Source organism: Centruroides vittatus, unplaced genomic scaffold, assembly GCF_030686945.1.
Source record: "Centruroides vittatus isolate TY-2023 unplaced genomic scaffold, ASM3068694v2 contig_1033, whole genome shotgun sequence".
Taxonomy (NCBI): domain Eukaryota; kingdom Metazoa; phylum Arthropoda; class Arachnida; order Scorpiones; family Buthidae; genus Centruroides; species Centruroides vittatus.
In genome coordinates, this window is record NW_027120671.1 from 1,226,155 (window position 1) to 1,254,009 (window position 27,855).

Below are 27,855 nucleotides of genomic sequence, written 5' to 3' on the forward strand. Positions count from 1 at the left end.
GGAACAAATATATCAAGTCGGATCACCTCCCGAAAAATTCCTGGAGACTTTTCGAACTCGTCCGGATTCGAACCCGGATCTCCCAAAGCGGTAGGCTGCCACCTTGACAGCTGAATCATCCGGCCGAAAACACTCATTGTAAACATTTTTTAGAATAAAAAAATTATCTCATTAATAAAATCATTAAAACTATTATTAAAAGCAAAATATTAATAATAATATATATATATTTACCATTAATATTGCTATGAATAAAAATAATATCAATTAATAATATAGGATGCCTTTATTATGTAGTAAAAACGTTACAAAAAATTCCGGTAGGTGGCATTGTAGTAATATGAATATGGTTGTACTTTGAGTTTCCCGAATAAAAACACTAAAAGAAAATTACTAAAACTGGTCTATTTGTAAGTAACAGTAATTAATTGATGTACTCGTTAAGTTATTAAGTATATATTTACTCTCATTATGAAAATTAGAGTAACCGTTGTAATTGTGATACGTTTGCTTCTACGTTTACACGTGCATTTTTCTGTTGTCAGTTTTTGTTTTCTTGTGTTACTAGATTCAGCTTCATAATAGTTACTTTAAGTCCATATAATATAAATACGTAAACAGTTCGCCTAAAAGGACATTTTCATTGTATTTGTGAAATATTTGATTTAAATTTTGCTTTTTTTAAATCATTGTCGGATGCATTAACATTTAATATGTTCACATTCAACTGTTTTTGTCTATAAATCTATTGTTAAAGTTCATTGATGGTTAATTAACACACAGGCATAGAAGCCATTTGCCTTGGATCTAATGCCATTGGCTGTGTTCTGCAGAGTCAACAGTTGTAACTGAGCAAAGGTATTTCAATCAGTCATCACATAGTTACATCTGAACGATGAATGATGTATACATTGGAACAAAAAGCAGCCATCATTGGTCAGTTTCGGGTAGCGATAGGTATCTTAAATGAACGACGCTACTAAATGTGAAGTGAAAATACCAAACGTGTTCCAAAATAGCGCTACTGTAGAGGGCGTTCAGCGGAAAAATAATAGCTCCAGAACTGTTGAGTCTGCTGAACGCAGCCATTAATCAACAAAATAAAATTGCTATTATTTTATTTTAAAGCTTTAACTCACATAAAGGTTTTATTTATACAAAAATAAAAATCACAGTGATAGCAATACCCACTATGTGTGAGTTGCATTTGGCATGTACAATGTGTTGCAAAAGTGTGTGCACAGAGTGAAAAGTTTGAAAATAACATATTTAATTTACATAATATTTAAGTGTGTTAATTGTATAAAAACATAAATATATAATTTAATAATACTATATTTCACTAAAAGTTGTGTTGCAGAAATGTGAATACAAACAGTGCAGAAGTAAATAAAACATTTATTTAATGTTTTATTGGTCACTTTTAGCATCTATAACAGCTTATAGGAGACAAAGCATACTTAATGCTATTTTTTCATAAAAGTCAGGTGAAATTTTTTGCCATTCTTGGACTAAACCTCTTCTAAATGTTGTTTTGTTCTGATTTCAAAATTTTATAGTTTCTTTTTAAACTTTGTCTATAAATGTTCTATGGGGTTGATGTCAGGTGATTGTGGAGAAGTCAGTATTAAATGAGGAACATCATAAGCAGTCTATTTAGGCACAATGTTTGGGATCATTATATTACTGAAAGTAATAATCCCTTGGCAGATTTGATTTTTCTACACTGTAAAATAGACTATTTTTTAATAAATTCAAATAAACATGTTTATCCATTATTTGTCTAATTGCCCTCAATTTTCCTGTTCCAGCTGCTGATATACAGCCCCAATTGAACGCATGGGGCTATATATATTTAATTTATATTTATATTTAAATATTTCCTGCATATTCTTGGAAAACTATCTTTCTCCTACATGCCTTCACGCATACTTTTTACCAATACTATTACAGACATTAAATTTGCTTTCATCTTAGAAAAGTACTGTACATTTCTCCATTACCAAAAATAGTCCTATTTTTATAATAGTTTTCAAATTGTAATTCATTTTCCTATAAATTTTTGAAATGAGGATTTTTCTAACAGTGATGCATGTGCTATATTGGGCTTTATGCAAAGTCCTGCTTATTGTAGATTTATGGGTTAATGTTACCTACGGTAGCGAACATGGTGGCTCGTCTCTGAAACAGTGGGGATGCACGTACTAACCTAACCTATTCTAATAAATTACCATAATTATTGCCAACCAAATTATTAGAATAGGTTAGGTTAGGTTAGGTTAGTACGTGCGTCCCCACTGTTTCAGAGACAAGCCGCCATGTTCACTACCATAGGTAACATTAACCGATTTATGTACTGCATTGCCAAATGATTCTTCAGGCTGTGTTACTTTAAATTAAATTGGCTCCTTGCTCACTGTATTTATGAGAAGCATTTCTTTTGTACGTTAAACTTTTTGTGGCCAACCACTTCTTAATATAATATATTATCCATAGAATCTATTATATAATCACTTAATGATGATCTGTATTGTTTAATAATGTTTTTTAATAAAGATGCTGTAATATGTCTCTCCATAGACTGAGAATAATTTCTCCTTCCTGTATGGATAATTTCCTCTTTTTTTTTTTTTTTATCTACTGCCATCTGCTTAATTTAAGTTTTTTTTTTTCCAAATTTTGATCAAATGTATTATATTTTAAGTAGTCTAATAAAGAGTAACAATACCTACTACATTTAATTTTAAATTATCTCTTACTGTATCTTTTTGATTTCTGAGAATTATCAGTATATCTTCAAAAAAATCTTTTGTTGTATGCAGATTTTTGCAATAAGTTAAAACACAATTTATATGTATTATCTGATGACATGTTGCTACATGTTACTAATGGTTATATGTTTTAAGTAACTATGTACTATATTTTACATATTTATGTATTTTAGTTACTGTGAATACTTTTATTAAAATTTATGGTATATATTTTGTCATTCACTTATTTGTGTATACACACTTTTGCAATACACTGTATGGGCAGTAATGTGTGGGTCAGTACAGGCACAACTTAGACTGTGCTACTGATGCACTGACATGTCTACTATGTTCTGTCACTATGTTTTCAATATCATAAAAAATGTAACATTGTTTATTATTGATACTTAACAGATTGGTAGTTAGGTACTGTTATTTGCTACTTTGTTATCCTTTGTTCCTTTGTTGTCGTCGTGTTTTTCAACAGGAACTGTATACATATAATTATTTTCAGGAATAACGTTGCTAAACAAAATTTATGCCAAATATTGTATTTATTCAATCAAATTTTATTATTTAAAAATGTTAGATTGGGGACTCAAACTTTGTTTGTGCCTGAACCCTTCAAATGCACAATTTGCTACTATTAAACCTAACAGTAATATTATCCAATGGTTAGAGTTCATAATAGTTTATAATTAGCGAGGTTGAGGCCGAAGTTTTAAATGCGAAAACGTGTATGTCGGACGTTCAGCGTGCTGCTTTCCTGTAAGCCTAGAAGTTTGACAATGGCATTTGGAATGTCGAACGTGATTCCACTGACTTTCCAAACGCTATTGTCAAACTTCTAGGCTTACAGGAAAACGGCGCTGAACATCCGACATACATGTTTTCTCATTTAAAACTTCGGCTTCGACCTCGCTATTAATTTTATAATTCCAAACAGTTATAATTCTAGATAAGAAATCTGTGGGAAGCCTATACTTTCATCGAAATTGGTTATGACTGTTTTCATTACAATTAGTTCAAAAAAGTTCTGTGGTTAAAAGTAGTTGAAATACTGCTTATCTCAAGCAGAGATAACCTAAGAATATTTTTAAAATGCATCTTTAAAGAGTATTAAATGTAAAAAAAAGATTCAAATTAGTATTCGTTAAATTTTTCTCATTTAGATAACAGTACTTTGTATTTATATATGTATTTATAAATATGAAGTATCTAAAAATATGATTGAAATATCAATACCTTTGCCTTTCATATACCATAGGCCTGGCCAACCTAAATTGTTTCGCAGGCCACTTTGATCACGCGTAACATTACAGTGGGCCACAATTTAGGCAAACATGCTTTTGAAAAAGTAAAACAAATACAAAATGAATAAGATTTTATTGTTATACCAAGAGTTTGTACTCGCACTTGCGCATTATAATAATGACACACGCAAATTTTCATTTATTTAATTGTTTTGGTATACACATAACGGAAAACAAAAGTTTTAATAGATATATAATATCGCTTAGTGGGCCACACAATTTAACATGACGGGCCATGGGTTGGTCCAGGCCTGATATACCACCATCCTTTTAGATTACAATAGATTTGAACAAAAAATTAAAAGTTTTGAAGGTACAACAGTAAGATGACTTTTTTAGTTTTCATTTTATAGTTTTAAGTAGTTATTATAAAAAGATGTAAGATGTTTAAAATGATCCATTCTCAACATTTAATAATTTTCAATTTCTATTGATATTTATTATTCTTTATATTAAAAGATCAAAAATATATGATACCACTTATTGTGATAATAATAATTTTATTATTCAAATAACATTGATCAGGATGTAATGAATCTGATAATCCTTTAAAATAAATGCTGCTAAGGATGTTCATCCTTAGCTGCGTTTATTCACATTAAGCCACTGTATTATTCATTATTCACTAGCTACTATAGTTACTCAGTTGAATTAATCAATGCACTTTTTAACATTGGATGAAGTTCAAAGAAACTAATGTTTTTCAGGCATAGACAGTTGAAAGTGCAATCTTTTCTTTCAATTTCCCACACCTGAAGTTGGTCCATCGAAAACATTAGTGTTCTTTAAACTTGTTAAAGGTGCATTGATTAGCAAGGATAAGCAGCTAATAAATACTGCTTATCTAACATATTTTAATTAAAAGTTCAGTTTTTGTGTTTGTTGGATCTTTCATTCTTGACATAGTCCTGTCTTATATGTAATAAACTTAAAATAACTTTTTGTTGATCTACTTATGTAATTTCTATGCTATACTTGAATGAACAGGAAAATGTTAAAAATAATCAGATAATTCTTATCAATAATACTAATATACAAATGTTAATAAATTGTTATGAATAAATAAAAGACAGGATTTAGAGTCATTTAAAGTTTTTTTCTTTTAGGTACTAGTGAGATTGTGGCTGAAGTTTTCAATGCAAAAACGTTAATGTCGGGCATGATTCCACTGACGTACCAAACACCATTGTCAAACTTACAGGAAGGCATTGCTGAATGTCAGTACTGCCTTCCTGAAGTTTCAACATGAAACGTTCACATTTTTGTGTTGAAAACTTTGGGCACAACCTCGCTACTATGTGAATTAATGAAAATTCAGAATTCAAGTATTTAATTATGTATTTATTACCCTACATGAATAAATATTGAATGTAATTGCTGAATTTTTATTTAATCCATTATTGTCATTGTTGCAAAATTATTTTAATTGCAATCCAAAATAATTGAAACAATAGCTAAACAAACTAAACTTAGGTCTTAAATATGACTATCTCAGATTGAAGTCTACAATACATTTCATGAATTATGATTGGATTGCTTAATGCATAGTAATGAAAAAAAGTTATGTTTATATGCAAAGGGGTATAGATTTAAACATATAACATAGATAACATATGTTGTATCTGAATACAGCAGCTGCTTATTTAGAAAATATAAAAGTGTAAATAAATGTTCATTTATGTTTCTACAGAAAAGTGTTTTCATTAAATACCTGTTATTGTATAGAAAACATATTTTAAATTTTAATTTAAAAATTTTTAACTCAAATTTTTATCGTACATAAATCACTTTTATACATACATTCATAAATTTATAATTTATTTTGTATTGTCTTAAAATAATATGCAAATAATTATTTAGTTTTATAATCTCTCTGTATTTTCTTTGTAAATCTTTATTCTTACAGGAATAAATAATAATAATAATAATGGTATTGTTTGGTGTTTATCTTCTCATTTCCATATTTTTTATTTATATGTGTTTTATCTAAATTGATTGTTGTCAGAATTTCATGAGTCTTGTTATTCTATAGTTGTTGGTAGTTGAGAGGAAAATTTTGTTAATTGAGCTTTGTATTACAGGTCATTTCATTAATATTGGCCAGGAGCTGTACATGACCCATAAAGGACTCTAGAATATTTAAAAGTTCTATATGCTGGCAACCTGAGAGGTGCTTCACATCCTTTAAATCTAAACCCCTTTGCACGTAAACATAAACTTCTTTTTGTTGCTATGTATCACAGCAATGCAAACATGATTGATGAAACATATAGACTTCAATTTGGGATACTAATATTTAAGACCAAAGTTGTATGTGTTGAGCTACTGTTCAATGCAAATACCAATAAGCCCACTTTATTTAAGAGAAGTTTTTCTTTCTCACATTATTAGAAAACAACATATTTGAGGCAGAACATTAGCAAAGCCTCTATGAGGTTTACAGAATTTGTTTGTTCTCAAAATCTGTTTGATACACTTTGATTATGCTTTACTATTTATCATTAATTGCCATGAAGAATCCAAAACTGTAATAAAAAATGGGGTCCGTGATTTTGTTTTTGAGATATAAGGTCGTAGCACATTGCACGAATCATGCAACTTGGTTATGTGATGTTCCATACTTGCTAGCACATCTTGTATGGGCTTATGGAATTGAATTTGAATTGCATTCTCAAAATTTAATGGGCCAATTTTGATAAAACTTTGTCATTTCCATTAATTGCAATGAGGAATCCAAAAATGTAATGAGGGTCTATTTAAATATAAAAGATAGGAGTCCATGACTTAGTTTTCAATATACATAGGTATTAAAGTGATAATGTGCATGATTTCTGATGCAACTGATCTCACCTAATGGAAATAGGCTCAAAAAACAAACAAAACACAAGAACAAAGTGAGTGGTGACTATTGCTTTGTTCTTGGATCTTCTCTCTATGTCAGCAAGTGTGAGGATCGTCTCTCCTTAGCTGACTGGTGCAAGGATTGTGTCTCCTATGGTAGGATAGCCACTTTTGTGGTGGCAAGTGCAAAGTTCACCTGTCCGTATTTGCAAGATATAAGGATCTCCTCTTCTACGCCTAACAGGTTCAGGGATCATTTCTTACTGGCTCTGTCTTAATTCATTGCAATATGACAAAGTCATGCAATGTCCTAGTCTATTAGAATGGAAAATAGGGTAGATGTACCAGTTTTGGCCAGTGTAGTACCAGTTTTGGCCAGTGTAGTACCAATTTTGGCCAGTGTAGTACCAGTTCTGGCCAGAAAATGAATTTAACTTAAAAATATAATTACAAATGAAACAAACTTTTATTGTTAACTGTGTGAACAGTTAACAATAAAAGTTTGTTTCATTGGACAGATTTGAATATGTGGTGATTATATTTTTAAGTTAAATTTGTTTTCTGGCCAGAACTGGTACACTGGCCAAAACTGGTACATCTACCCTAATTGATAACTTTGTGTAAAGTATCAGAATATAAATTATATATTTCTATTTGTTTTTACAGTAATACCCCGAACTTACACGATAGGTGGGACTGAGCGATAATCGCGTAAGTTGGGGTATAATTTTGCATATAAATATGTATAAATTATTTTTAATGGGGGCTGGAGACTAAAGAAAACAATAATTTAGAAAAAATGTTTAATAAAATCTTAGATAATACATATGTATAACAAATTATATTATTAAAATCATAAACCGAAGTTATTTTGATGTAGAAGGCTTCATAAAATCTAACGAATTCGTCTGACGGCTGAAAGATTTCTTTTCTCCTGCAAAATTTCCTCGTAGCATGCTAATAATTTTTTTATTTCTCGTTTTGTAGAAGAAATGTGCTCTTTGTTGGAGTCTATATTTTCTAAAATTTGTAATCCCTTTTCAATTGAACTGAGGCCTTCTGTCAAGTTTTCACAGCTTTGGAAATTTCTTCTTTACCTTTTATAATTATTCTGACCGTCGATTCCGGTAGATCAAACTTCTTTGCCAATTCACAAATTTTCATTTTTGTATCGAAGTCTTTAATAATGTTAACTTTACATTCCAAAGATAAAGTTTTTCTTTTCTTGTTTGATGCAGAAGAATCTGTTCTACTTCATTTGGATGACATAGTAGAGTCTCTCAAGTCACCATAGATATAACAAACACAGAAATAAATAACACAAAATAAATTGTAGCTATGCGTCGATTTCGCGCGACATGTCCGAAATGTAAGCTGAATAATAGTGTGAGGGAAGTGAGTAATCAAGAGTAATCTCTCTACTGTTTTTACTTATTCAGCTGTACAAACACCTTTTTATTGAAGCTATGTTTTTAATAAAGATGTTAATTTACTCTTGAAGCCATTAGCAATTATTTATTTGGTATTTTTGACTTCTGCTTTTCAGAGTTTTTCAATATTAAAAGATTTCTCATCATTTAGACTGTGTCATTTTGTTTTTTCTTAGACTCGCTTTGTGTTTCTTTATTCTCCTATTCATATTTCTACTAGATAAATCCATGAAAGCAACAGTCAAAATTTATAAAATACTTGGGAATGATGGTTACAGATTGGTATTTTTGTTTATAGACTATAAATATTGTGAGATTGTCATGTTTACATATATTACATATATCAAAAATAACCATTTAATTTTTAATCCAGTTTTTGTTATAATTTATTTGATTAATGATTCACTTAAACAGGATTAATTAAAAATTATTTGCTAATTAGATGTTTAATTTTTTGTACAGTTTCATTTATTCTCTCACAATATCAATTATTTTAAATTATAAATTTAAAAGAAATAACAATAATACCTAAAACTTCATGAATAAATTTAGTATATATATATATATATTTTTTTTTTTTTAGATTAAAAGAAAAAGATGTAGTTTTAACAAGTTTTCCGCCTCCAACTGAAGGAATTCGTCATACTCAGCCAAATACAACAGTACATGTCGAATCTAAGGATTTGGGAAAAGGAACATTATATATAGCAGAAAGGTAAAAAATATTATACTATCTAAAAAAAAAATAACACAGAAGTGTCCTAAATTGAGATATTTCAATTTAGGACAAATATTTCCAAAGATTCATATAATTTAAGTGTGTTATAATTTGTGCAGATTTGAAGCATTAACTTATATATAAGTGCACATGTAGAATTATACATTTATGCATATCATATAAAATAATTAATGTAATTTATTAAGTTTTGACAATGTAATATTTGTTTTAAAATAAAATTTTAAATTTTAAATCTTGAATTTTCTATAGACATAAACTAAACATCTTAACAACACCTGATACATTGCAATAACACACCTTCAATTGCCGTATATCGTCGGGCTATAATTTGGTAATAATAATTATAAATTACAGTAGAGCATCGATTATCCGACTCAATTGGGGACTGGGGTTGGTCGGATAACTGAAAAGACGGATAACCGAAAAGTGTGAAAAAATACATTATTAGTAAAGTGTATTAGTATATCCCATGTAATTAGTATATTAGTATATCGCTATTAACCTACTTTGCGTTGAATTTTCATCGATGTTAAGCCTAATAAAATTTTTTAAAAATAATAATCGTCGCTATCGTATCGTTAAAAATTATTTCTTTATTTTGCACAAAATAAATACAGTACTGTATTGTATATTGAAAAATACAGTATTAAAACAAAAAAAAATATATTCGGGTTACATATTTTACATAAAGTAGACCTATACATTAGAAAAAAAAAGTCCAAAATTTTCTTTTGCTTCACAGCTGACCCTAGTTTTTTTGCCGCTAAATCTCGCACACGTTTTAAAAACAGCAATTGGATAGCGTCATCAAATAAAATTAAACCTCGTTTAAATACTGGCTTCTTTTTCATGGTCGGGTCAGTGTTGCCAGCTAAAACATGCAAAAATTTAACAAAAATAATATTAAAGTAGCCGAGATATAGCCAAATATTGTAGCACTACATCACTAGCGGACATTTGAATTTGCCGACTAGAACGCGGTCAGTTAACCGATGTGACGGGGGGTCGGATAATCGATGCTCTACTGTACTAATGAATTTGACCCTAGAGGGAGGCGTTACATGCCATCTCATAATAAATTTAATAATTAAAATTTAATTAAATAAATTTAGATTAAATTGGAAGAAAAGAATTGGCCTGGAGCGGAGCTTGTACTCACAACTGCTGTTTACCATGTGGATGTATTGCCAGTTATGTTACCGGGACCTACAGTCTGACCTCCTCTTCCAGTATATTTAACATTACAATATAACTATTGTCGGTTATTATGGAGCTGACTGGGAACACATTCTGCACCCTCATCCTGTGAACTGTCAGCCATTGCATACCCACCCCAACAAGGCACACACACATACACATACATATATATATATATATATATATATAAACATCTTAACATTCTTTTCTTCCAACTTAACCTAAAATTATTTAATTAAATTCTAATTATTAAATTTATTACGAGAAGGTGCCTAATGCTTTTCTCTAAGGTCAAATTCATTAGTAATTTATAATTATTATTACCAAATTATAGCCGATGATATATGGCAATTGAAGGTGTATTGTTGAATTTTGTTTTCAATTTAGTGATTAATATTTAATATTTAATGTTTATATTAAATATATTCTATTAGTTTAATTTACAGTTATTTGTATTTTCTCAATTACATTAATATAACAGGTCCCATAATCTTCATAATCACTAAATTGAAAACAAAATTCAACAACAGACCTTCAATTGCCATATATCATCGGCTATAATTTGGTAATAATAATTATAAACAAACATTCTAAAAATTGTGTGTCCTCCGTATCAATCTATTTTGTCAGACATTTATATCCTGTATTGACCATCATAAAGTTGACTAATCTATTTATATCCTGTTGGTAATTGCTCACATTCTAAAGCCTGAAATTTGGCTAGACTATGAAGTTTTAAACTATATATTGAATTATAGTAATTTGTAATTTTGCAAAATTAAAATATTTATAACTATTATATAAATGCTACATTTAGCAAAAATAATATTTTGTTTGTTTTTCAGAATAGTATCTTTCATAATAAAAAAAAACTTTTCATTTAAATCTTCATTTATAAATATTAATTAATTGTTTCATATTTTACTTTTATTGAATTATATTAAGTGATGAATGCAAAACTGTATTAATCGTTTTAGATGTATTGAAGTTTGCTAGTTAATTGGATATGATATAATTGGCATTAATTAAATAGAAAATGATTTTAAAATTGTTTTATTAATGAAATTGTTGTAAAGAAGGCAGATCAAACATGAAATTCAAGTTATGTAGCTGAGTTTTTGCTAATTTCTTCAGATTCTTTAGTGATTCAGACTTTGCAAACCTAACCAGTAGACATGAAAGCTTCAGAATAGATAATTCTAAAATGAAAAACTTTAATTTTTTAAATTCTGGTTCAAATAGTGCAGCTTTACAACTGAAATGATATAATAGCTAATACGTTGTACGATCCAAAAGTTCGGGGACTGCAGTAATCTATGACAGCAAAAGCATGTATTTGAAGTTACAGCGTATGAAATGGATTCTACCAAACCACCTCTACGTGTTCAGGTTAATTTCACCCATGTCATGTGATTAAACCGCGAGCGCTGCTGTTTTTTTCCGGAGATAGTTACCTTTGTTCTGCGACGTAATAAAAGTGGAGTTTCAAGAACAACCTCCAACATTTCGACTTCGCCATGGTAGAATCACCGTACACCTTTCTTAGCAATTTTAAAGTCTCCATAGGTGTTTTACCTAAACGCTGACAAAATTTAATGTTGGAAGCTGTTCTTGAAACTCCACTTTTATTACGTCGCAGAACAAAGGTAACTATCTCCGGAAAAAAAACAGCAGCGCTTGCAGTTTAATCACATGACATGGGTGAAATTAACCTGAACACGTAGAGGTGGTTTGGTAGAATCCACTTCATACGCTGTAACTTCAAATACATGCTTTTGTTGTCATAGATTACTGCAGTCCCCGAACTTTTGGATCGTACCACGTATATTTTAATGTTGAAAATCCATTTATGGCCAATCTGTCCATATTTTAGAGAAAAATAGTGATAAGAACATACATTTTCAAGAAAGAAATTTTTTGTAAGTCTAAATAACTCAGAAAAATTTGCGTTTTATTTAACCTATATTATTTCTTAACTTTAGAAATAACCAGTTAATAAATTCATTGATGATTGTCAACCATTGATTATCTCAATTATCATTATTACTCATTTAACATCAGATAACTGCTTTACTTTAATAAATTTAGATGTTTGTAAAAAAATATTGCACTGTATGAAACTACTGGCAATATTTTTTAATTTTATAAATAATTACAGATAAATTACAGTGTATTATACAATCATATGCCAGTTAAATTATCTGAACTATAAGATAAACTTCTTCCAGACTTAAGTTTCAAATTAATGTGATCATAGTTATATATTTTCAAGAGTTGATGATATCTCTATATGCTTTACACTTTACACTTTAACAAATTTATTAGCTAAATTGTTTCCAAATTTAAAAAATAACCTTGTATAAAATAACCTTGTATAAACTGGCAAAAGTTCGTCTAAAATAAACTACTGGGTATTAACATTATTAATGTTGATTGCAAGAGTTGATGAATTAGTCTGTTAAATAAGAGAAGTGTAATAGAAGAAACAAGACTTTGTTTCCTCAAATTTTTGGTTTAAAATCTGATCATATATGCTTACTTTAACTTTATAACTAGCATTTAGATTTTTACATAATAAAAGTTTTATTTGGAAATAATATTTAGTTTTGTAATTCATATTTAAGTGCATCAAAACTGTGATAAAAACAGATTGTTGTTAGCATTTGTGAGTTCATCATGAATTCATATCAATCAGTTTAAAATAAAGAACAGATTAAACTTCAACATTTAATTTTACTAATTTATTATTTGTCATTTCATTCAGAACAAAACTGTATAGTTGTGGAAACTTTTTTTCCCTGAAATTCTTATCTTGACTAATTCTAAAGAAGTTACGAATGTGACGGCACATGCGTGGTACTGTTTCCCATCAATAGTGTGACAGTGTTCTAAAGAAGTGTTTAATTTGCTCTTAACTGAAACAATACGAAGAAAAAAAGGAATTAAAACACAAAATTTTATTGTGTTTTAATTTTTTCTTGCATTCACTTTTAAACTTAGATTATACAAGTATTTTGTTTTAGAATTAAACAAGATGATGATTTTACTGTTTATTAAATTAATCAAAGATTTATTTTAGATGATTGTTTACATAAAAACGAGATTTATTTTTAGAATAAATATTTTCATTTATTGATTGATTGATTATCAATATATATATACAGTAGAGAACCGAAAATCGGAATCAATTGGGACTGGGGTTGTTCAGATTGGTGATTTGTTCCGATTACCGATTATGTACGAATAAATATATTAACCTGTCCGATGTTCAAATTTTTCTCCATTGCGTGTCGCTGCGTGTTGAATTTTCGTCGATTTTAAGCCTAACGAAAATTTTTATAATAATAATCGAGGCTATCGTATTGTTAAAAATTATTTCTGCATTTTGTACAAACAAAATAAATATATTGAAGAATATAAAAACATGAAAATTATACTTTAGAAGTAAATTTAGTATCAAAAACGTTCGATTCAACACAACACAGTCCGACTGAAAATTGTTCCGATTGTCGGCGATTCCGATTACCGGGGTTCCGATTAATGAGTCTCTACTGTATATTAATTGTTATGTATGTAAAATATATTTTGCAAATTAATAAATGAATCAAAATTTGAAAAAAAAATTTTTTAAAACACATTTAATATATAATATACAATTTTATTTTGTTTGTTTCAGTCGTGTTTCATGGGTTGGTGAACATGGACAAGGATTTTCAATAGAATATCCTGCTATTGCTCTTCATGGTGTCACAAGAGATGTGAATGCATTTCCTGATGAATGTCTTTATTTAATGATTACTGCCCAGATAAATGAATCGGGTATATTTCTTTGCATTACAAATAGAATTTTAAATAATTACAGATAAATTACAATGCTGTCAAAAATAAAGCATTTGCATAATGTTTATTTTATATGATTTTATTGTTTATAATTGTCTATAAATTCTTATCCTAATTAATCAAATTATCTATGATCTGAGACAAAACTTAATTTTATTTTAAAGTATTATCTTATTTATTTTTAAATTCAATGAATAAACATGTTCTTTTTTAGTTTTACTGTTTTTGAAATGTTTTTTCTTGTCAAAAATGATTTTAATATTCTGTTTCAGATGATAATTTTGGCTAATATATTTATTGTCTGCAGATTATATTGATTTTATTTTAGTATATAAAAATGTTTTTAAATGAGGATGTACTTTTTCCAAAGATATTTAATCAACTATTTTTGACAAGACTAATGTTAGAGGTATGAAGGAGTACATGTCAGGAGTTGCAATTTGGCACAGAGTATTAAGTGCCCAAATCATGTGTGCATAAAAAAAAAACCACACTTGTCGGTACTCGGGACTGAGAACTGAGTCAAAATAAAATTCAAAATGGTGATACAACTCTACAAACAGGCAGTAGTGCGAGATTTGCGCATGCGTTGCTTGTTGGGAAGTTGGAAATGCAAACATTACAAAATTGAATTTTGACAAATGCATGCCTTGGGAAATTTGAAATGAGAGATCAAAGTTTGACAAATGAATCTTTGAAAAAAACTCATTTACCTGTCCCAAGTTGTTCTTGACATATCTCTGGTCGCCACGTGCTGACCTTGGTTGGTTGACCCGAGACACCTCGTTTCAGCATCAGAATGTTTTTCAAAGTAGATGGCACTTGTTATAGTCGTTATAATTTTATATTACGACTAACTTCCGAAATATAATTTGTTTTCTTTTTACATTTATTAATATATATATATATATATATATAGTTTGTGCAAAATAATAAAATAATTTTGGACGATACAATGGTAGTTAAGATTATTTTTTTAAAAAAACGGGAAATTTTTGTTAGGATTGGCAAAAATTCAACCTGAAGCGACATGCAATGGAGAAAAATTTTGAAATTGGATAGGTTAATTTCATCGAAAATGCATCATGGATGACCTTGTGGTCTTGGCTGTGGCCATGGCTGAGACCGGCGAAGTTTCAAAGATTGCGCTCAAAACCAGCAATACCAAAGAAGATTGGAGAATGTTGTGAGCGTCGAAGTGAGCATCAAAGTGATCTAGCTTAGTAGTGAGTCTCCGAGACATAGTCTTGTCCCAAATATGGCTTTGCCGTTTTACTTGTTTACTAGTTAGTATGGATGCTTCCTAATATCTTATTTCTTCCTTTTTGGATGAACACAGCATTACTTCACTTATCGGATGATCTTTACAGTTTAATGTTAACTGACAATGGAAGACCACAAAATGACTATTCAACTTGTAAATATTTCCTGTTTAAAATAAGCATTTATGTGACATAAGTTATAAGTAATAATTATTTATTGTGACATTGTTATTGGGTTGTTCGGAAAGTAATTTCGTTTTTTCCATAGAAAAATAAACACAATATTCTTATAATAAATAAATATTTTATTGAATTATATATTGACCATTTTGGTCAAATACCTGTTGTCATTGTTTCTGGTAGTAGCATGATTTCACATTCATAAAAATTTTGATCATTGTTTACAAAAAACTGATCCAAGTGATTTTTGACATTGTCATTTCAAGTAAATGTCTTACAGTTAAAAAAAATTTGTATAGACCGGAACAAATAATAATCTGAGTGTGCCCGATCTGGCGAATATGGTTGGTGTGATAACACATCCCATCTAAGCTATAACAGTTTCTGATGAGTTACCAAACTTGTGTGAAATTTGGCATTATCATGGTAAAACACTACACTTTGTTTGTTGATCAATTCTGGCCTTTTCTGTTTGATGATATTACTCAATTTGTTTACTCAATGGCAGTACACTTTCGAATCAATTGTTAAATTGTCTGGTAAAAGCTCAAAAACAAATTTCTTTAAAATCTCACCATAGAGAGCATCTCTCGTTAATAACATGTGGAACCCATATATCGAGCTTTGAAACGAAACCAATTTGTTTTAAGTAATAATAAACTGTTTAATTTAACAGATTTAATCTCTTAGTGACTTCACGTGTTGTTATATGGCAGATTGCTTCAATCAGTACCTTTATTTTGTTTTCATTGGCTTCAAATGGCCATCCAGAATGTGGTGTATCTTCGATATTAAAATTGCCAGAACGCAATTTTGTAAACCAGTTTTGGCACTGTCTTTCTCTCAACACATCTTCTCCAAACGTGTACCACTTTTTTTCTTGTTTGAACAGCATTTTGATTTTTTAGTTATAAAAAAGCAAAATATGTCAAAAATGATGCTTTCGATTTTCCATATTTGATGGGTCACCGAAAAAAAAACAATTGTGCAGAATCAAACAAAACTTTTTACAAATAAGCCTTAAAATGTCAGCTGTCGAAGTATATAATGAAAATGTGGTTTAAAATAAAATTGGTTGGTAAAAATACATCTAATTCCTCTAGTAATAAACAAACGAAGTTACTTTCCGAACAACCCAATACAATGTCAGGCTGCAATTTTTAATAATTTTTTAAATTTAAAATATTTGTGCTCCACCTCAAATTTGTAGCGTTTTGCCCCTGTACATCATTCTTTCCCATTAACAAGAGTTGTGCCAGTCATATAGCTATAACTCCTTTCAGGGAAAAATTTTTGAATTGAAATAACGTGACTTCTGGTTTGCATCAGAAGTTCGTATATAATTAATCAGGGCCTCCTGCCCCTAATCTTTCCATATCTGGTCTTGGCTTTCATCTATCTAACTCTGTTTTTGCAGTTAAGGAAAGACACAGATGGACAGACTGACAACATTGGGAATTTATAGGCCATAATTTCTTTCAAATTGCAGCCCAATCAGAAATCCTCAATTGTAAACAGTTTTGAGATAAAAGGAACCAGTTTTAAACTATATTGAATTTGTATGTTTTGGAGCATTGATGATTGTAAGAGCAAGTGTGTAGTGGTAACATCAGTCTAAAAGTCCTTATCCTATGGCTGTTCTGGGTTCAAACTTTGATTTTTTTAAGGATTTTTATTGTTTTAATTACTATATTTTTTAAATTTTATTTTTGCAGAAAAGTTGAACTACATCTACTTCACTGTTGAATTATTGATTTTTACATACGATTACAGTGATACCTCGGTTTTTGTCAATAATCCATCCGAAAACAATCGGTGAAATCTGAAACTGACAAAAACCGAGGCAATTATTTCCATGTGAATCAATGTAAATCCAATTAATTTGTTCTAGACACTCCAAAATACATACCAAAAATACATTTTACAGAGAATAAATATAGTGTTTAATAATAAAAACAATAAGAAATTAATATAAAATGAATATAAAAGACAAATGTAAAGAATAAATGAATATTCAACATGGAATTGGACGTATTCAAAATCTCAGCATCAATCCAGTGAGATGCTGCCGAAAGTGACACAACTGCTGGCATTTTCTAGCGAACACAAATGCTGATTGCCAGGAATTTCGGGAGAGAAAAACAATAAAAATGGCAAATGATGTGGACTTCCACATTACATTAAATATATTTTTGAACTTGTTTAATTAGAACAGTTTAATAAAAAATAAAAAGTTCAAAAAGAGAAATAGAGATTTTTTAAATTTTCATAGGAGTTTTAAAGAATTAAATTAATTCTCAGATTACACTTTAACAACAAAAAATTTATGTGCTGTCTTATGTAAATATACTAGTATATTAAAATATTCTGTTAGTGTATTAACCGAATATTAATTTATTCAGGGTTTATTCATCAACAAATAAATTAAATTCAAAATTGTCAATGCAAAATACAGCTCTTACGAGCCTCGTGGTGACTGCCATCTTATTTGCTAGTGTATCAAGCACCGAAAAAGACTTGCAGTTTGCTGGCAGCAACTGGAAGTCATCTGAGATTTTGAACAGAGGTGCTGGCTGCACGCTGAGATTTTGAATACATCCATTGTTTGGCTGGACATTTGGGGTAATGCTCACACAATGAGAAACAACACCATAGTGAGCAGAAAAACACGTGGTTTTGCAAAATTAGCATTGAGGTCACATGCGCACGCTGGTGAAATCCGAGAGAAATTTTTCATGAAAAAAATTGACGAAAACCGAAACTGATGATAACTTAAGTCAACGAAAACCGAGGTATCACTGTACTAATTTACTTCTGTGTTTTTATTCTATTGATGCTTTATTTTAATTGCCATCTCATTCAGTTTACAGTATACTTTAATTATATTTTTATAAAGTTTCCAAGAGCATAAACAAATAAAAACCACAAATTAAAAGGAATTGTGGAAATATTCTATTTAGGTATGAGTTGGAGCTGTGTTAAAACTTACCCTGAATTGTAAATGGAAATCAGACTTATGTCTATTTTTTGCAGTTTTTACTTGGACTGTGAGTTTGATACAAACCAATTTCAGTATCTTTAAAATCATTCACTCTTAGCGTGTCATTGAACAAATTCAAGTTTTATTCAAAATTGAGAATTCTTGTTTACAATTGTTAAAAAATCTAATTGCAGTCATTTGCATTTTGCATAAACAGACTTTAAGCAAAGTGTGGCAAAAATGATAATCTTCATTTATTACAGGATCGACATTTTGCAAGTGCTTTGTTTAATAATAAAAAGTAATTCATTGATTTGTTGTGTATAAACTTTCTAGATTGTAAATATCTAATATAATTATTTTAAAATATTTAATAATTCATTAATATAAGAGTTACTATACAGACTGATTATTTAAATGTTTAATGACAATCTATTTAATAGATGATGGTGTAGAAGAAGAAGGTGAAGATGAGGATGAAAAAATGTCAGAAATTTGTTTTGTTCCTGATAACAGAGGCGAATGTTAGTTTTCATTATTAATTTTTTTTTAGTTATATAGTATAATGTTATGAAATTTTATTTTATTAATTTAATTACACAAAATGTGAAACTTTTTTTTACTTAATCCTTGATTTAGAAAGTGCATTCAAAAATATTGGATATAAGATTGTAAATGTATCATTGTACACTTAATTATTAGAAGCATGAGAGAGCAGTATTCATATTACTTACTTTGACATGCTAAAGTAAGTTTTATGAAGGTACAGTAACATGGAGCAACTATAAAGCAAGTGAACACATATATACATTGTCAAATAAATACCAGAAATTGTTAAATAAAATACAAAATATTGGTTTAATCATCCAAATTTATTTTGTTGTCTTCAAATTATGCCATGTGTGATGCAATACACTTTTGTCAACGAACAATCCAGTCATCAAAACACTTCTTATAAGCGCATTCTGGTATGGCCTGCAACTCCCTCTGCAAATTTTGTCAATCGATTCAAAACATTTTCCACCAAGTGGTAATTTGAGTTTGGGGAAGAGGAAAAAGTCACGCGGGGCCATATCTAGTGAATATGGTGCTTGGTTGATGACATTCTTTGCATTTTTGGTTAAAATTTGGGTACAAGGATTGATGTGTGAGAAGGCGCATTATCATGATGCAACATTCAAGAATTGTTCTTCCACAAATCTGGCCTTTTCTGGTAAACATTCTCTCTCAAATGCCTCATAACACAGTCAACAAACAATATTACCTGGGTTTGTCCCTCTGGAAGAAATTCTGGGTGGACAATACGACGACAGTAAAAAAAAACACTTAATGTGATTTTGATTTTTGAGTGACTTTGACATGGTTTTTTTTTTTTTGGTTTTGTCTCATTCTCGAAGCATCATTCCAAATCTTAATGGCTGGTTTGCAAGTCAAATTCATAAACCCACATCTCATTACCTGTTATGAATGTGAAGTCAGAATTGGCTCATTCAAGCATCATTCAAAAAGAGCATCAGAAAAATGTTGCCGAAGACAACCTTTTTCTGATTTTCTTTTTGAAGAAAATTCAGCTCCTTTAGAACAAGTTGTGCTGCGACACATTTCATGCCCAAAACATCCATTAAATTGGTGCAAACAGATTCGTGAGACATGTTTAGATTCTGAGCCATCTCTCTCAAGCTTGAATGACGATATTCTATCACCATTTCCTACCCTTTGTTGATGTGTTCGTCAATTGAAGATGTTAAAGGTTGAACAGAAAGAGAAAGTCTTCCACCACTTCTTGGCCATCTTTAAATGCTTTGTACCATTTGTACGCAGGTGTTTTGGACTCACCATCGGCCTTCTGCAACATTTTCATGACTCGGCACAAGAAATTTCATTGGCATCACAAAATTTTAGACTTTCTCTTTGTTTGATATTTTTGTCCATTTTGAAAATTGCAATGCACACTTCATGTTCAATGACAAAACCAATAATTGTAATAAACTGCTTGACAGATGGTGCTACAAATTCATATGACAATTAAGTACACTAGTACCAACTTACAGCAAAAAGTTAGTTTTCATATCTTTTTTTCTGAGTATTTATTCAACTGTGTGTGTTTGTGTTGGTGTTGCGCTTGACTACAAAATCTGCAAGCCAATTTGGCTTGCTTATTCTAAAATAAAGTCAAGACTTATAAATGGTACTTTGAATTTGCAAATGCAAGCTAAGACAAATGAAATTTTAGCTTGCATTTCACATGTGCAGCTCATTGATTGTATAACCTTCCTAGTTTCTAAACCTACAGATTAAAAGGAAACTAGAGACTGTATTAAGCTTCAATTATATTGGATGTTCTTGTAATCAGCAATGAGTTCTACCAAAGATCTTACAGTGATTGTTTAATATCTTGATGTATATGATAGACATGGTAAAATTGTTTGAATTTGTTATTGTCTCATATATTTTTCATATATGCCAAGTGAACATAAAAATATTAAATTATTTTTTAAATACAGACCAAACTATTAACTCATTAATTTAAGTGTAATTTATAAAATAGTCTTTGTGTTGTTAAAAAATTTTATGGTGATTAGTCTTAATGTGCGATTTCTAGCTTATGCACTATAAATTATCTAGATTCTTTGTGTTTATTGTTTTTCTCTGAACAGATCGTTTCTAGAATATAAGACACTGCTGTTGTTTTCAACATCATAAACAGTGAATTAATAGTGAATAAATAGTGAATTAATAGTATGTAAATGCATTGATATTATCACACTTATTTTCATTTGTGAAAGGTTTTCTTGGAATCAACATTACAGTGACATCAACCAGCCTTTTGAAATTTTTGCATGAATAATTGAAACATAATTCCAATTTTTAAGGTGGAAAGTTATGTTTTGGTGTAAGAACTTTCTCTGTTAATTCATTATCATTATTTGACATAATGTTACTTACGTCAATATTATTGTAATAGCAGTGTGTGACGAGTCTTCTCATAAAGCAACAAAGTAGATGGAACTGAATCCCTATTATAGTATCAGTTATAATGTTTTAAAATTCAAATATGCTGTGATTTTAATTATTAGGAATTCTATCAAATTTGTCTTTAAAATATTTTAATTCTTTCCAAACCTCTCATAATTATCCTTCACATCTGCCCTCAAACTGAGTCTGAAAATAAAAGGCAAAAAATTATGAATTATTATAATTTAAATGGTATCAATTATCATTTTTCAATTTTTGTTTTAATAATTTTGATTGTTTGGCAAAATACCATAGTTCAGTGATTCTCAAAGTGGGGGTTGCTGAAAAATTGATGCCAGATCAATTTTTTTCAAATATTTTATAAATTTACTATGGATTCATGTTTAGAAATAATAGAAATAAAAAATATATAAAATAATTTTTACTTAAATAAATTGCACATATTTATATTGTTTTTATTATTTATATTTTAATACGAGCCTAATATTCATAAATTTGTGCACTATTGGGAAATCCCGAGTTCCACTCTCAGTCTAAACTACGATAGAACAACATTGTCATTTGGAACGGTGTTTGCTATCGGCGTTGCGTCTGTAGGCAAGTAGAGCATCGGTTATTCAAAAACCGATCAACCGAAAGATTTCCAGTCGGCAAATTTAAATTTCTGCTAGTGCTGTGGTGTTGCAATATTTTGCTATGTCTTGGGCTACTCCAATATTTTTTTAGCTGGCAGCACTGGAGTGACCATGAGAGGGTACTTAACCCCTTTCCTCCGGGATGTTTTCCTACACATAAAAATTTCAAAGGACCCCCGAAGAATGACTAAGTACAAAAGGGGGGTCGTGGACCAAAAAGTTTGAGAAACATTGCCATAGTTAATTCTCAATTAAATTATCTTCCAGTTTATGAATATAAAATTCCAGAAAAATACTAATGAACAATAATTAGAAGTAATTGATTTTTTCCTCCTTGTAGAAGTCATGTAGTTTTATGCTTGCAGATTAACAATAAATTATTTTTATATAACACCTTACTTAGAATTTCTAAATTATGAAATTTTTAATCCATAAAAAGATAGTTAAAATTGTTAATTAGAAATTTTAGTTTGCAGAATGTGTCAGATAAGCATTAATAAATAGCACATCCTGTAAACATGGCAGAATGACTCATTGTTACATATCAATGTTACAACAGCTTTGATGTCAAGTAGCATTAATGTTAAATAATCATGGTGAATCAGAATGGGAAAGGTTTTCCTGCTTAGAAGTTGCTTAGAAATAGTGAATTGGAATAAAATAGTTCTCATATTAGTTAAAAATCATCAAAAGAAAATTAAACTGATTATAGAAACAAACTGGTTTTATTGGAAATTTACTACAAATAAAAATTTATTCATAGTGTCAAAAATAGCACGTCAAGTTGCATAAAAAAAATTGTCATTCTATGTGTTTCGAGTTAGCACAAGCCTTGATATACTAATATAATTACTGAATAAGCATACAGGCTATTATAGGCATTGAAATCCTTTTAAAATGTCATGCAAAATCTTAGATAAAAGAATAATCAATTTGTTTTAAAAAGAAATTCTTCTGGTATTTTTCCTTATACTATGTCCATTGTATTAAAGAGAGATGTCTTTTTAATACATTAATTTTTATATTAATATAATTTCTTGAATCAATTTTCAATATTACACTGTGCAATGTAATATGGTAATATTGCTTCTGCTTCCTGCTGTGGATATGTATTTGACAGAGTGCTTGACAATTTAACAATTGCAATCAACAAATGTATTTTTGAACCATACAAAGCTTACAAAACGATCAGCACGACCGTGCTAGATAATTAAAATTTTTATTCTTTTAACCCTTTGTCACGCGCGCACTCGGTCAATTCAGCACCAATTTAAAAAATTAATTAATAAAAATTTAACATCGAAAAACGGGTATTTTTACTTTAATCCAGTTTATTAATATGTTTGTAATCGAATTCAGTCAAAAAAGTTTTAATTTCGTCATAATTTATTGATGATTTTAATTTTTTAATATTAGAAGGTAATTAGCATAAATTACAAAGTGTCGTGTTTCATCTTCGCTCCCGTTCAAGTTTATTGCTCTAGACACCCGCCGATGTTTGTTTTTAGTTCTACTGGTGATTAGGCTTTTATTTCAACCTCGTCCATTTTGGTTACGGAAGATGGGGAGACGGGTGTCACGTGATCGCTTACCTCACATTTTACCACAGAAATTACCTTACCTTGAAAGTTTTATTTTTTTCTAGATTTTAATTATTATTAACTATCTTTTTTTGATGGATTCTCATACTTATATGTGTTATGAAGTTGCAGATATTTTTTTTATTAAGTTTTACAAATTTATGTTTTTTTCTTCGATTTTTATATATAAAATATACGAAAATTCAAATATTTATTAAAATTTATCAGAAATGCTAAACTATAAGTACAGTGTGTTTTACAATACTATTGCGAACAGATATCGTCAATTATTTTATAAACATATTTATAATTTTAATTTTTATAAATTATTTAAATTGATGCAACGCGACGCGCTCAGAATCAATTAATTACTGTCGCGCGTTACTTAGATGGCGATGGGACTCGATTCAATTACTTCTTCATTTCAGATGTTAATTAAAGAGTGTTATTTTAATATAATATTAAATAGTGTATGTTTATTATAATTAATAAATCTATATAGGAATAATATATATTAATTACTGAGTGTATTTAAAAAATAAAAAAACGGAACAAAAATATAATAGAAAAAAAAATGTTTATACTATACCAAAATGCTTTTTACATCTATTCTATTGGGTTGAGTCTATAAGTCTGCGAGTAAGTGTAAATGACTGTCAAATACTTGCCAGATGTTGTGTTGCTTCAACTGAGTTTTATTAGTGGCTATTAGCAAATAGTCTATAAATGTAAATTTTAACACTGAAGTGTCAATAATGTAATAAAAAATTATTTTTGAATTCATTTAAAATGGAACATTTGAAAGTGCATGTACGCCATATCATGTTGTGGGAGTTTAAACTCGGCAATAACGCTACAGAAACAACAAAAAAGATTTGCAATGTCTACGGCAGTGGTGTAATTTCAGACAGAGCAGTTCGAAAGTGGTTTACAAAATTTCGTTCTGGTGATTTCTCCTTAAAAGAGGAAGAAAGACCAGGCCGCTCCTCAGACTTTGACGACGACGTTTTAAAGGTCCTGATTGAGCAGAGTCCACGGCAAACGACGAGGGAGTTAGCAGAGAAACTGCACACATCCCAATCAACCATCAATCGTCACCTCCAAAAACTAGGAAAAGTAAGCAAGCTGGGAGTTTGGGTTCCACATAACCTCAGTGAACGGAATAAAGCAGACAGAAGGTCAATAGCTGCTACCTTGCTTTCTTGGCAAAAAAGGAATCTTTTTTGGCTAAAATTGTTACGGGAGATGAAAAGTGGATCACATACGAAAATGTTATTCGAAAAAGACAATGGGTTGACAAAAATTATCAGCCACAACCAAACCCTAAACCCAGTGTGCATGGAAGGAAAATTTTGTTATGTGTATGGTGGGATTGTTGAGGAATTATCCATTTTGAATTGTTGCCACGCAATGAAACTGTTACTGCAAATGTATAGGAGTTCATCCAGGAGTTTTTTTTATTCAAAACCACCAGAATTTTATGCAAGGGGAATTGACAAGTTGCCCGAAAAATGGCAAGAAGTCATTAATAATGATGGGGAATATGTGTTAGATTAAAGTCTATTTTTGTACATTTTATTGGCAAATAAATTTCAGTTTAGAAAACGGAACTTACTTATGACTCAACCTAATACTTTCAATACAAGAGTTATATAAATAATAATTAAGATAAACAGCATAAATTGGTAATACAAATAAAATTATATTATATATTATTTATTTATACATTTAAATATTCATTTCTATTATTCGTTTATACATCTTACATTATACAATGCTAAAACTTTATGTACAGTACATCTTGTATTGCAAGAATTATAATTAGCGTGTGCAAAAAAGTTAATTTTTTTATTTTCTAGGTTAGGCATACGGGGTTTCTTTCACTGATTTAGCAGACAGGACCTTTTGGATGCAGTATCCAACAAATGAACAACTTTTATTGATATCTATATCAATAAATGTCGTTAATTTGTTGGATACTTTATCCAAAAGGTCCTGTTTGCAAATCCGTGAAAGCAAGCCCTTATGCCTACCCAGAAAATAAAAAAATACAGAAAAATAGTTAATATAAAAAATGAATACGTTCATATAGTGTTAACTTTCTAATTGTGTTCTTCCACTCAGGAAAATGTTGTGATGGTGTCATAAAACTTTATAAAATAATTAAAAAATACCATTGTAAGAAATTAAATTATTTCCGGTCAAATTTCAGTTTATTAGAAGTAATTCACTTTAAAATAACGCGATTATAAACAAAGAAGCGCGCGCGCCACCGCTGCGGCTATTTTTAGTAACGACGACTGGCGGAAAATTTGAAAATTGATATCCGAGATAACGCGCGCCATAGTGCCGATTAGGCACCAATAATTAATTAAAAATAACGGAACGCTTTAAGCAAAAAATGAATAGCGCATCGTAAAATTGAAGAAAAATTAGACAGGTAATAATTTTTTCAGATTTTTCGGACAATTAGAATTTTTACACGAACTAATTAAAAATCGATTGGTGCCGAATCGGCACTAGGCGCGTGACGAAGGGTTAAATGGTAAATTTTCTTTGATAATTATATATTTACCTGTGTTAAATTATACTGTATTTTATGTGAAAAATCCTACTTTATTAGAGTTTCTACCCAGAATTGATATATTCATTCAAAACTGTACTTGACAAGAGATGACAGTATTAAAATATCAAAATGTTTATATTTTTCTTTTATAGTGAATGCAATGTTTAAAGCAATGACAGAATGTCAAGCTCTCCATCCAGATCCCAACGATTCTATATCAGAAGGTAAAATTAGATTTTTCATGTAATTTAATCATAATTTTTGAAATTCTTTGCATGTGTTATGATGTATAAAAGCATCAATGTTGTATATTCATTTCCAATATTAAAGTTCCCCTACATTTATTAATCCTAAAGTTCTTTTTTATATCATGAAACTAAAAATATAACAGTTTATTCTTTCATTAATTTATTATATTGTAGAATGAAAAAATTTTATAAATTATCTACGTATGCTACAGATAATAGATTTAAAGAACCAAATTACCAACACTGTGAGTGAACTAGAGGAGTCTTGCTTGTTTGGAATTTTTATATTTGATAAAAGTAATTTAGTTTGTCGTCCAGATTTTGAACTTGTTTGTTAGAAATATATCAATTTAATTACATAATTTCCATTAGCAAAATAATTTTCTAGTAGTAATAAATTATGTATGTTAAATATAATTGAATTAGTTATTTCAATGAAAAGATTATTTATTTATTTTCGTCAGAAGAAGAAGGCTGTTTTGAGGATGCAGAAGACGACGGTGCCGAGTACGACGTCAGTGCAGCAGAAAGTGGATTCGACGGCATCGGCAATTTTAATAATTCAGGTACAGCCGTAATTTTTCTTAAAAAGATTTTTACGCTCGTCGAAACTAAAAGAGCTTAAATGCGTTTCAGAATCCAGAATCGCACACAAAGGGTCGGGAGACGAACCGATGGACGTCGGACAGTTTGACGACGCCGAACCGGAACATTAATTTTTTTTTTATAAATTGATTTCAGGAGTCTGTAGAATACCATGGTTCTCATAATATTGCATCATGCATCTTGTCATTGAATTTTTTAAAATAAATTTTTGAAATTTTGTCATTATTTTAATTTTCAAAAATTTATTTCCTAAATAACTTCATAATCTTTTGTATTTATACATAAATAGTAATAAAATTTTAACTGTACTTAGCACTTAAAATTATTTTAAAAAATTTACTTACAGAACAGTGCCAGTATAGGGTGGTCCAAAAAAAATGAGCATAAATATTTGAGGGCCTAACTTTCGAATATTTAATATTTTTACAACTACACAGGAGCACTTAAGAGTTTTTACTTTTGAAATTTCGAGATGAATTTTTTTATAGTAGTACAGTAGAGAGTCGTTAATCGGAACGATCTTCAGTCAGACTGTGTCGTGCTGAATTGAACGTTTTTGATACTAGATTTACTTCTAAAGTATAATTTTCATGTTTTTATATTCTTCAATATATTTATTTTGTTTGTACAAAATGAAGAAATAATTTTTAACGATACGATAGCCTCAATTATTATTATAAAAATTTTCGTTAGGCTTAAAATCGACGAAAAT

General features: G+C 29.6%; 1 protein-coding gene across 1 annotated transcript; it reads left to right on the top strand.

Annotated features, from left to right (window-relative positions):
• Positions 1-902: 902 nt before the first annotated feature.
• On the top strand, positions 903-27,451 carry LOC136968778 (methylosome subunit pICln-like). Its single transcript, XM_067262814.1, has 8 exons — positions 903-957; positions 5,170-5,280; positions 8,887-9,049; positions 13,947-14,089; positions 18,976-19,056; positions 26,442-26,513; positions 27,002-27,103; positions 27,174-27,451. Exons 1-8 carry the CDS (start codon positions 903-905, stop codon positions 27,251-27,253), a joined length of 807 nt encoding a protein of 268 aa, XP_067118915.1. The 3' UTR covers positions 27,254-27,451.
• Positions 27,452-27,855: the final 404 nt, after the last annotated feature.

Excerpts from the sequence above, each read along its gene's own strand:
- LOC136968778 (XM_067262814.1), top strand. The coding sequence starts at position 903 with ATGTATACATTGGAACAAAAAGCAGCCATCATTGGTCAGTTTCGGGTA. Across the intron at positions 5,281-8,886 it reads ACAGGAAGGCATTGCTGAAT|TATATATATATATATATTTT; the intron begins GTCAGTACTGCC and ends GAATAAATTTAG. Across the intron at positions 26,514-27,001 it reads CAACGATTCTATATCAGAAG|AAGAAGAAGGCTGTTTTGAG; the intron begins GTAAAATTAGAT and ends TATTTTCGTCAG.